Raw genomic sequence first — 12432 nt, 5'->3', positions numbered from 1 at the left:
TACACACTGTCTCTGATGGTGCAGTCATTAGAAATACAAGAACGTACAAGGTGCAGAGGGATCCGCAGATGATGATGCGTCTCTAGAGGTGATTACTTCTCTCTTCTTGTTCTTTGGACAAGCCTGAGAAATGCTGACAAAATGCAGTGCCTGGTTTGGGGTTTCTTTCTCGGGTCTTCGCAAACCCCTTGCCACAGAAGGGAAAGAAAGAAAGGGAAAACAAAGGAAGGAAATGACTCCATTTTGTGGACTGCGTTTTAGTTAGGTAAGGAAGGGGAATGAGCCGGGAAGAAACTGTGGGTTGAGTGTGGACACAGCCTCACAAGTGATGGAGCTGCACGAGCTGAGGAAGATGTGTGCCTTCTTGGCGAAGACTCTTCTTACAGAAGGTCTGGACAAAGCTTCTGTCCTTGGGTAGTTTCAGTCTCCAGCAATAAAGTTTTCACCTGGCTGGAGCGGGCTGCAAGAACATCCAACATCCAACATTCTGCCTTGGGTAAGAGCAGGTGCCTTGTGAGCAATGTAGCACATGTCTTCCCAGCAGCATCACACAGGATTCAAGACCAGGTTCCCGCCAGTGCCCGGGCTTCGCTTCCCTTCAGCCAGCAGCAGGACAGAAGAGGCTTCCCTTCTGTGGGTGTTGTGCCCTTCCAGTGTTCTCCAAAACTGTCATCTTCCCTTTCAGTATCCCAGAGCTCCCCTGGCACTGGCTCAGCTACATCATCCCACTACCCATTAACCCAGGGTCTCGGTGCAGAGGAAATACAAAGGCTTGTGACATCTGTGTGGAGCCACTTATTTCGCTTTACTTTATAGAGGTTATTGCAAGTGTGAAATGGCTACTCATTCTTCAAATAATATCCCTAAGATAAAAATCTTCCACTGCCTTCCACTAGGAATTGAAGCTGCTACATCCTTTGCTGTTGTAGGTAGCAGCAGTTTTTTACCTTTCCAAAAGCAGCAATCTGTTCCTGCATCCCTTTGAGACAACCGCACATTCTTGTCAGACAGTGAGGCAGTTTTCTTCTATATTAACAGGAAACTAGTGTCTCCAATTGGTCTGGCTTACCAGGACTGCTGTTATTTGCTGAGTGCTGGCAAAGGGCTAAACTGAGAACAAGGTGCAAAGTACTTGCTTGCCCTGAGGAGTTTACAGGACATAATGGAGAAGCCAAACCATCCTGGAAAGCCCAGAGGAAGGAATGACTCAGGGAAAGGCAACAAGTCTCTAAGGAGGGACTCACAAGTCTGATGATTTGGCAAAGTCGTCATGTTCAGAGAATCAAAGGCCCACCGGGTCTGTGTCGCCCAACAGGCCAGTGTAATTAAAGCAGGCAGGTTTCTGTAGCCAGCAGCATTAACACCAGCCACCAGTGATTCTCCAGCTTGTGAAATTTGGTGCCCATTTCTAGCTAGGGTAACTGGGTACAGCCTTTGATGTGAATCCAGAGTGAGGCTTAGCCTTTCCTTACGACTGTGTGGTGAGAAATCTCAGCTACTCTGCTCCCCACAAATTAGAAGAGCTATAGCTGTGACTGCAAAGAGAAGTCTTCAGCACTGGGAACATGAAATTAGTTCTTTACCTATCTAAGACTTGCTGAAAGTTTTGGGAGAGACAGTATAAGGAAAGAAGATGGGAGGAGACAAAATTGTTTGTGACAAAACTGTGTTAAGTAGGTTGTTAAAGTTGACTAAGTGGAAAGGTATGGTGTGGGCTGAAAGAAGACTAATAGCACCCAGAAATTAAGTGCAGGAATTGGGTATAGTAGAAAACCAGAGAGAGAATAAAAAAGTCAGAAAGGTCCTTGCATGAAGTACATTCTGTGAGGGATGATCCCCTTATGGGCTGTGCATGCAGTATCATTACCACTGACCCAGATTAACGCTGGAAATCCTGGCAGCTTTACATGTACCTTGGGACTTGGAAATCTGAGTCTGGGTTTTGCAACTTTTAAGCTGCCTTCCCCTGGTGAAGCAGAGCAAAGCACGGGAAGGTGCTTGGGTCCTGTATTCAGTTATCAAACATTCTCCATCCTCAACATCACTCACTGCAGTCTCATGGTAGACCTTAAACTCTCATCATGTCAAAACAAGTTGCCTATCCCAATATTCAATATCCCAACTTATTTGCCCCTTATAGATTCAGTCTTGGCTCAGTCCTAGTTTTGCTCTCCTCACTAGAATAGCCATTAGGGTTTCACCTCTCTGCTGTGATTATGTCTGTCCCCACAAAAACAGAAAATAGAGGAGCTATTCTTATGGAATTCCCTTATTATCCTAGGAAATAACAGAAATATTCTAAGGATTTATGTGTTACAGTGCATGGTCTTCCCTGATGAGATCTAAGAGCTTCTGAAGCTATGAGAAAAAAACAACAGTTTTATTCTGCTTACATCTTCCTGTATCTGGGTTTGCTAACCTTTACTATTTTTTAACTGTTTGGATTATTCAGAAACAGCATATGCAAGCCAAATCTTGCAGTTTTTTACTCAAGTTTATGGTGATGCTGCCTGAAAACAGATTCAGGACCTGTTGTTGTGCTGCTTCTCCAGTGGACTATGTTGCACAAAAAGAGCAACCTCCAGTTGCAGTGCCTGAACTCAGGTCTGCTGAAGGAATAGAGAAAAGATTAACTTCCTCTTCTAGCAAAATGAACTCATTTTATCTGTTAATTTTTTGCCCTTCTCCTTTTCAATGTTACAGTTTTCTGTGCCTTTCCCAAATTAGGAACTGTCCCAACTTCACAAAAAAGGGAGAAGGGTGATAGCAAGAAGTGAATCCCAGCAATCTCATGAGCTCTCATCCTCTGGTTGTTTTTCACAGGCTGATGGTGTTCAGGTGGTTCAAATAAAGTCAGATTAAAACCTCCAGTGTTTTGTGAGTGCTTAACCATCCTCACAAGCCTGTGTTTTGTGCTCGTTATCTTTAGTCTGGCCTCTGTGCCCGAGCCATGGCTGTGCTTTCCATTGCAGGTCCCTAACTTCATCAACACGACGCTGCCGCCCCATGAGCAGGTGACGGCCCAGGAGATCGACAGCTACTTCAGACAGGAGCTCATCTACAAGAGGAACGAGAGGATGGGCAAGAGGGTGATGACACTCTTAAGGGAGAATGCAGACAAGAGCTTCTTCTTTGCCTTTGGAGCAGGTATGGCATGTGACACTGTCTTATTTGGATGTTGTGGATTGGAAGTAAAATAGATGGAATGCTTCAGGGTTTTAAGTCTAGTCTTGCAGAAAGTTTTTTGATGTTTCCTTTTGTTTCTTTTTTATTTTTAAGGGGACTTGCCTTTGTTTCAAAGTGTTTTTTCCTTTTGTCTATATAAGCCTGCTTCCAAAGTGCAATGATTGGGGTAAGAGACGGGTCTGAGTGCAGCCAAGATGTGAGTGGGCTGCTTCGCTTTTTCTTTGTTGAGTTGTACGTGGCAGAAATGTGGAGTTGTTACTATGTCTCATACTGGTATTATGTTTGTTACCTTGCCCACCCCAACCTCTTACTTTCCTAGCGTGTGTCCATGCAGCAGTTGTATTTGTGGCTGAGTGGTAGGACATGCTCAGACTGCCTTAAAATTAGCCAGCTTGGGTACTGCTGGCACAGGGACTGTGGAAATACAAGCTACAGGAGACTTGTGTGTCGTTGAGGTGGCCTGGGCTTTGAAATCTTTTTGGAATTGCTCTGATTATACTTTCTTGATGTTTGCCTTGGCCCCTGGGGTGCTGAACCTGTGTGGAACAGCTATTTTTGGCCTTTATGGGATGATTTGAGGTATGCACATGGCTGAATACCAGCTTTATAAATCATACTGTAAAAATCCACTGTGTTCCTTTGCAAGTTTTAATTTGCTCGGTAAGTTTGTAGAAGGAAGATGTCTCTGGCATTTCCATAAGTCTTCAGCAGTGTATGCTATTGTCCTCCTTCCCTCCTTCCTCTTTTTCTCCCCCTCCTTCCAATAGAATTACACTTTATCTGCCCTGAGGAGAGAATTAATAGCTGTCAAGGCCTCGGTTCAGGGGAATCTTTGAGCGCCGGTTTAAGTGATTCTTCAAGTTCCCTTGACTTGAAAGCAGGCTGCGACTGTCATGCTGAGAACTGATCTGCTTCTCCTACTCATCTCTGGCAGTTTCTCATTTCTGAGAGAACTTTGCTTCTCATCCCATGACTTTGGCAATGAACTTTGGCAACAGCTCGCCTTTCACTACTCACTTCAGTGGGAATTTTGATTAAAGACTGCAGGGTTTAACATAGAAAGATACATTCTGATGTATTCAGACTGAATTTCCCAAGCCTATTTAATCTCCAGCTTGCCTGATATTTTCTGTATGAGGAATTTTGCTTAACTGCTTTTACAGTAGGAAAATATATAATTTTGGTTCCAAAACTCGACAGAGATTCATAGATGCTAAAACTGATGGGTTTAAAAAACAACTTATCTAACCCATGGAGCTAGGTCCATCCAAGGTTAACAAACATCAAGGCTTTGGTGTAGTTTCCAGCTCAGGAAGTCCCCAAAGCAGTAATTAGTGGAGCCTCAGAGGGGAGACTGGGAATCATTACCTAGGGCCCTGTGTCTTGCAGGTTTTCTGGGTATCCATCACAGGCCACTGCCTGAGACAGGATCTTGGACTGGACGGGTCATGGATGCAATGTGCTATGGCTGCTTGTGTATGGAATGGAATTAAACCCGTGCTACGTGCATGTTTCTTTCCTTAGAAAGTGATGTCTAAATTGTGGGAGGCTTGGCCTCTTATTTTGCCTATCCGCCACCAAGAACGCCAACTTTGTAACTTACCAAGACAGCGTCACTTGTATTAAAAAATAAATTAAATAAACTGCCTGACTCTTAAGGAGCAGGTCCTGTCTCATCCATCATTGTCCATTTCTGGCTATGCTGAAAACAGTCTTTTTGAGTGAGTATGCAAGAGAGAGCAGGTGCATGCAACAGGATTTACTGAAAATTGGGGTGGGGAGAAGCACTGAGAAAAGCTTTCGCTGGCCTTTCAGTGCTTCATTCCAGGATCCTTCTGGCTTTTCTCACTATAGTAGTCCTTGCCTGCAAGCCATTCCCACTTTAAATATAATTAATTTATCTTTTGTTCTCTGGACTTTTCTCAGTGCATGTTATACTAATGAAAAACTTTCGTGTTTTTTTTTTTTTAAATGACAAAACTTCTACATGCCTTAAGCACAATTTTTTTTTATTTTATCATTCAAATAGATTTTGTTGTTGTTGTGCTGAAACCTTGAAATCTCATTGAAGGTATGGAGTAAAGAGTGTGTGTTTTTTGTTTTTTGGTTTAATATATTTGGTTTCTTATACTTACCTTTTAAATTCTGAGTTTTGCTTGGTATGTGCTTGGGTCATGGTTTCAAACTTCTTGTTTCCAAAAATGAGAGTCTTTGGGGGTCAGGGTGTTTGTTTTTATTAAGTGAAGGATGTTCTTGATGAAAGTTAAGGTTTTTTGGTTTAATATATTTGGTTTCTTATACTTACCTTTTAAATTCTGAGTTTTGCTTGGTATGTGCTTGGGTCATGGTTTCAAACTTCTTGTTTCCAAAAATGAGAGTCTTTGGGGGTCAGGGTGTTTGTTTTTATTAAGTGAAGGATGTTCTTGATGAAAGTTAAGGTTTTTCACATACTCCTATGACTTCTGAAGATAGAAGATAGATGCCTTTAAGATAGGCACCTTTGATTAGGACAAGCCTGTTAAAAGTCTGCAGTGGTAGTGCATTTGGCCTCAACTAGGGTAAAAGTTATTCCACTTTATTTGAGATAGCATATATTTAAAATTGACATGTGATGGAGGGGAAATAATTTGAAAAAGTATTCTGGACAATAAGCATGATCTTGGAAAGCCCAGGAGACTGCAGTCTGCTCACTGCTGAGCTGTGTAGGGTGGCATGGGGTTTTGGTCCCTTTGAGTACCAGGGAGCAGAGCCAAATCCCCCTTCACAGACCGTGTTTGCTAAGGAACAAGTGGATAGAAGACCTTGGGGGCAGGTGAGTTAATGCTCTTGCGCTGCTTCATGGAGCAGTTCAGCTCTGGGCTTTGTTGGGGCTCCGTCCTGAGCCCAGTGCAAGATCCTGATGCCACAATCACAGATTAGCTTGGCGTTGTGCAACGCTGCATTAATGTAAGGAGATGGCCTAACCCAGGAGACACAACGCAGATGTCTCTGCAAGTCACAGTCTGTTCAATTCATTGTATCCTTGTCAATGACCGCAGCAGCAAGTCGTTTTATAGACTCCTCCATGAGCAGATACTGTTGTTTAGAGCAGGAGGGAAAAAACACAGAGGAGTCACTGTGACCAAAAGCAGTAATTTACGGGATGAAAGCCGTGGCTGACTCCAGTGTAAAACAACATGATATTATCCTGGTTAGTAGTGCAGAAACCCGGTGCTACGGAGTTTGCAGTTAATGCTGGAAGATGCTAAGTCTACCAGCAAAATCTTGGTCAAGAGGAGTTGTGGGTTTGAAATAGCAGAAATTCCTTCTGGGTTAAAATGTGGTATGGTGTAAGGTGCCATCCATCCGCATGGCCAGGAGCTTTATTACCCATTAAATGTAGGTCCTCAGGCACAGAGTGAATTCCCACCTGTCCCAATAATGGCAAATGGATGGAGAGGGGGAGGCTTCTCCCATCAAATCCAGATAAGCTTCATGTGAGGTTAGAACACCCAGGTCTGGTGGGTCAGGTCAGTCCTTGGAAATATTCCCACTGGTTTTGTATAGAAAAGGATCAGGACCAAAGGAAGTAAAAAATTGCATGAAGTTCAATGCAGAAAGCCACTCAGTAGGGTGCAGGGCTTTAATATTTTGAGGGATAGTTATTTTTCACTGAAATTGCAGCAGTTAAATTTCATGGATTAAATGGCATATAGCAGACTGTGAATTTAGTTCCCTATACATCTTTCTGTATTTGTGATCTGGTCATTAAATAATCTGTATGTAGCATTTTTATTCTTTTTCATCCTGCCTTCCATATAGTTGGGGCTGAGGGAATTCTTTCTACCAATAAGTGATTGAGCAGTTGAAGAAACAGTTTTTTTCTGATTATGTATTAAAATGTCTGCTTTGTGCAGAAACATAGACCCCCTTCAAACCCCGGAGAGTTTGGATGATGCTGTTCTCTGTAAATTGGCATTCCCAGGTAAAGTGTTCTTGTATTTGATCTTCAGAGGCTGAGCAGCAAAGACTTCATGAGGCATCTTTGGAGAGGTGATCTGGTCCATGGAACACCTGCCAGACAAGTTCTAGGCAGGTGGAATTACTAAAGGAAAGCTTGCTTGAGTATTCAAGTAAGTTCAAATTAAAAACAGTTATTTGAATCTGCTAAATGAAGTATTCTTATCCCGTCAAAGGGTTTTGTTGCCATTGCAAATATTATAACAAAAACATTATGCATTTCTGAACTGAGCTTTCCAGTTTTCAAATGTCTTTAAAAATAAAAGAGTAGGCTTTTAAATGATTCCCTCTTACCCAAAACTATGTCCCATTACACACATTGTAAATGCATCAGAGCACTTCAAACTTTCAATCTTTTACTTTATAAAACACATAGAAGTGGAATTGGTCATTTACTCCTTCCATTTTCTGCTGCTTTTCCTCCATGAAAAAAAAAATCAGGATTTGGTTAGAGTGGGACACAGTTCTTTATCCAGCTTTGTACCTTTCACTTCTTTCCTGACGGACTTTATTCAGATTGTATATAACAAAAAAAAAATCTCACCAAGCGTATATTCGCAGTAACTATACTCTAGCAGTGAAACAGTATTTCTTCCTTGTGAAGTGACTTTTTCAGGTAATAGGCATGATAATCTTCCATTTTGAATGATAAAGTGATAGAATAGGAAACTTCTAAGCAGAGTTAGGGTTTGGGAATATTTGCTTGTTTGAAAGCCCATTCCAGAACGCTAGAAATTAAAGGCACACTGTAACAGTGAAGTGCCTTAGACCTGATATACAGGCAATTTGTAAAGGTCCTTTTACAGTCAAGAAATAGAGAAGCAGCCAAGAGCACATGGGCTGTTAAAGAGAGTTAATATTTTGGCAACTAAGACTATACACATGAAGTCAATGTTTAAGAAAAAAATCACTCTGGTTTATTTCATTTTTATAGGCAAATAATTTTAAAGTAACACTTATGATAACAGATGGATAAATTTATGCCTGCAGTTAATTTGAACGATAATTTCCTTAGGATGTTTTACTTGCTCAAATTTCTTTCTCTCTGTCTTTTATGAGAGCTGTCAGTTTTGTAACAGAGCTGGATTTATTACTTCAGCAATTCGGATGCTTCTGCAGTTCATGATACCTATTAGCAGCTGAATCAGTAGGCTTTAGGACAGTGAATTTGGATTTTTTTTTAAAAAATAGAATGTTATTTCAGTGCCAGGGGAAAGATTTGAAATACAAGTACTATAGGGGCTCGCACGGTAAGAGGGAGGCTCAAACTGTCCATGAATCATAGTCTGATAGTGGGGAAAAAAGCATCTGTTTTCCCACCGTGCAAGGTTTAGTGAGACCTCTCTATTTGAGGGGCTGGAGGAACCCTGGGCTGTTGTCTTTGTTGTGTGTTTGTTGTCCTGGGTTGATGGAAGAGCATGGGAAGAACAGGAAGGCAGCCACAACTCGCAGTGGAATCGATGAGTGTTAATGGTACTTAATGCTTTGGAAGATCAAGCCTCCTGTATTTAGATATCTAATTGTAGCTGAGCGATAAGGTGAGGTGGCTGAGAGTAGATACCTAAATGTTGGCAGGTTTAGTTTAAATTTCTGAGGTATTCTGTAGGCAAAAGAGCCAGGCTGTGTTGTGGATGTCTGCATACTCCTGTAAATGCAGCGCAATTCATTACAAGCAGGAACACCCGAAATATATATTCGTTCCCTTCATATGTCCAGAAAAGGTTCCTACTGTGTTAAGCTGGGAGCAGCATCACTAATGACTCTTATCATTGTAATTTACCTGTTACATTATTGTAACTTGTCATCTCCAGTATCCTCTGCAAGCGCTGTCTGATAGTTCTTTATAACATTGCCCTAGGGTAGGTCACAGTTTTTGTGGATATGTTGCCACTGGAAAAACAGAATCGGATAGCTTGTCTACAATGTGCAGCTGGTGTCAGAGCACAGGGAGAATAGAAAATTTCCTTTTCCTGGTCCTTGGCTCAAATTCTTTCTTGCCCAGTTGTTCACAACAAAGGATTTCAAGGGGTGATTTCATCCCACCCCATTTTAGATAGGGTATCAAAAGCAGGAACATCCCTGCTCACTCTGCCCATTCCAGAGTGAGGGGAAAGTGACAGGATCTCCAAGGGTGAGTCAGGTATCCCATGGCCTGGATCACTTCTGAGATGTGCTTATTTTTTTTCCATAAAATCCAGAGAGCCTGGGGAGACCAGCTACATGTTGTGGCTATCTTGAACCCACTTGCTGAAAAAGACAGTCACAACCAAGAGGGAATGTGAAGGTTATTGGACTTAGGGTTGAGGGAGGTGGGAGTCTTTTGTGATAGAAAACCATAGCTCTGCCCAATAGCTTGGGAAGGAAGTGATGGATACAGTTTAAACATAAACAATTAAAATCCAGAGAACCTTTGCGGAAGTCATTAGCACCTGCCACCAGATCTGGCACTCAAGTTCACATATGTTATTTTGAAGTGAATTTCAAAAGGGAAATGCCTTGGGGCCACCATCTAAATGCACACAGAGGACCTGGGCGGAAGGGAGAAGGATGGATTTACAGACACTGAATGTGCAAATAGGTGTTTTGCACTCTCAGCTGACACAATATCGTGTACAATTTGGGCCTGAGGTTGTACCCACTATTATGCTGCTGGGATTTCAGCCTCACATCTGAAGTTTGATCCTTCTGGTCCAGAATTCTATAGCTTTTGCCTGCTTCCATTTTTCCTCTTGGAGCCTCTGAGGAACATAAAAGAAAAATACATCAATGAGGGGGAAAAAAAAAAAAAAACCACACTTGCAGACTGTAATATAGAGACTCTATCCCCAGGGATAGATGTCCTGGTCCAGCGCTGATTAGTGGTGCTACTGACATCACTAGCTCAGTTCATCAACGGGTTGTCTCACTGGACCAAGAAATTGGCCACCAGGAGATTGAACTTGGCGAGCCTACAAAAGAGAAGAAAAGGGTGAATTAACAGTTTGCAGATGCTGGAATTCCCTTTTCTCGTGTTTATTTGGGCATTCAGATGCTCATAGTGAGATCAGGCTGTTTTTGTGTATGGACTTCTTTTACTCTTATTTTTACGGCAAAGTATCACTTTGCTTTTAAAAATATACTTGCATTCTAATTTTAAGTGAAACCATGTAATTGCTGCATTTAAAAGTCTTCGTTAAAAAGTTGGGGCCTGATTCTCTTTTCAGACACTCTGTTGGAAATCAGAGTTGCCCCATTAGGGAATAGCTCATTCCAAGTATAAATCCAGCCTGTAGCCTTTAAAAAAAAAAAAAAAAAAAAACAAGAGGCAGGACTTTTTTTATATATATATGTTGATCTTATATCATATACAGATTTGGAAGCCTCTGAACAACTGCTTTTTCACCTGAAGCTTAAATTGGTTCAGAGACAGAACCTGAGTTAGAGAGGCCAAAATAAACCAAACTGTTATCTAGCAGGGGAGATTGCTATTGTGAAGACTGATTCTTAAAACTTGGATTTGGGGAAAAACTTTTTTTGTATAAACACTATTAATCATAGCTGTGCTTTGTTAGGTCTGCACTGGTAAAGGGCAACCGTGGTGAGATCTGTCTTGAGGCTGCTCTCCCTTGAACCAACCAAGCCATGGAAGTGACCTTGCAAGTGAAAGGTCCATGGAACTGGGCATGCACTTGGTTGCTCTTTTCCCTCTACTGTGTCACCAAATTCGACTGCTCAAGGAGAGGTGGAGCAAACCCTGAACTCCCTTCAGCCTGGTGGGCAACTCCTGCAGCTCCGCAGGGTCGTCCTGGCTGGCTTTGCTCATTGTACTGTTCCAGTAGGTTGCAGCCCCACGTCTAAGCCAGCGTGTTTAATAGCTGAAGGTATTTAAGTAAATGAGTAAAGCAAATAAAATAAGCCTTTCAGCCTATGGTGTATGCATTTACCAGCTCTGGTGTAATTCTTTCCACGACGGATGGGAAACATTGCATGTACACAATAGGATGTTTGGTTTAAAGAAAGTCATCCATTAATGTAAGTTTTTCTAGGTGCCCGACACTTTCATATGATAATTATTATTATATCTGTGCCAAGTTCTACTATGTAAGTCTAATTCTGCCTGCCTATTTTCAAAAAAAAGAGAAAAAAAAAAAAAGGAAGAAAAAATATATTGGTCCCTTCTGTCCTATAATGTAAAGATTCTGGCTATACCCTTGCTGTATTTTTCTTCAACATCTGAGAAGTAAAAACTTAGGCCTAATGCAGGAAATTTTCTCTTTTCAGAACTGCAAATAATTATGTGAGATTTACACCCAGGCTTAAGCACTCTGCTGAAGAGGAATGGGCTTAAACATGGGATGAAATATTCTTTCCCCCAGCACAGGCAAGAACTTTCTGTGAATCCTTGAGGCCACCCTGCAAGCTCTCAGGAAACTAGGCAGAGGTCCCGTGTAGCTCTGAATAGATTTCATCAGAGGGGTGTTGAAATCAAAATATGGTTGCTAGACACTTCATCGTTTTCCAGCACAGAACTGCCTCATGAGAGAAGTTTCAACCGACTCTCACAGTACTATTAACAAAACTCTAACAGGGCTGTGTGGAGAACCCAGGACTAGCATTGCACTCATCTAATGCTGAGGTTTCTGTGGGATATTAATTTGAAAAGGCAAACAGTATATCGATTGCAAAATACCTGAGGATCTGGTCTCAGCTGGGGTAAACGTGTGTGCTACCTACAGCTATTAAAGATGTTACTGCAGCCCTAAGTCCTCCCAGGCACCCTGCTGCATGCTGTTCTCCCAAAACAGGGGAGCAGGAGGAAATCTCTGCTCACCACCCAACTCTGCTCAAATTCAGAGCAGGGGTTAGCGTGGGGTCTTCAGGGGAATGCAAACTGCTGTGGCTGAGATGGGTGCGTGTTCCCACCTGGTAGTTACCTGCAGAGGAGCAGCAGCCCCGGAGCTCCCAGCTGTGGGTGCTGCAAAGGGTGCTGCAGAGAAGTGGTTTGTACTGATCCTAATGCAGGGCTCTCTGGTTCAAGCTGTCCCTCACCAGTTTGGGCATGAGAGGCTGCAGAAGGACCATGTGTGGTGAAAAAACAGTGGATTGTAAAGACAGGGCATGACTGCTGACTGGAGTTACTTGATTTTTTTTTTTTTTTTTTTTTTTTGAAAATAGATATGAAAGGGAAAGCCTCAAAAAGCCAGGCTGTAAATTGCATGGATTTCTTGAGAAATTTTACTGGTATGGAAATGGAGAGTGGAAAGCTCA

At 42.2% G+C, this 12432-nt stretch overlaps 1 protein-coding gene across 1 annotated transcript in view; it reads left to right on the top strand.

Moving 5' to 3' along the window:
• The window catches only part of TRABD2B (TraB domain containing 2B), a 286123-nt gene that overhangs the window by 170147 nt on the left and 103544 nt on the right, over positions 1-12432 (top strand). Inside the window, exon 4 of the mRNA XM_088536697.1 lies at positions 2973-3147. Coding sequence (XP_088392823.1) covers positions 2973-3147 — 175 coding nt within the window. The remainder of the gene's footprint in view (positions 1-2972; positions 3148-12432) is intronic.

The sequence above is a fragment of the Tinamus guttatus genome, unplaced genomic scaffold (assembly GCF_059628265.1).
Source record: "Tinamus guttatus ecotype Peru unplaced genomic scaffold, ASM5962826v1 Tinamus_guttatus_pri_ptg000044l, whole genome shotgun sequence".
Lineage (NCBI taxonomy): Eukaryota > Metazoa > Chordata > Aves > Tinamiformes > Tinamidae > Tinamus > Tinamus guttatus.
This window is presented reverse-complemented; position numbering and strand designations above follow the sequence as displayed.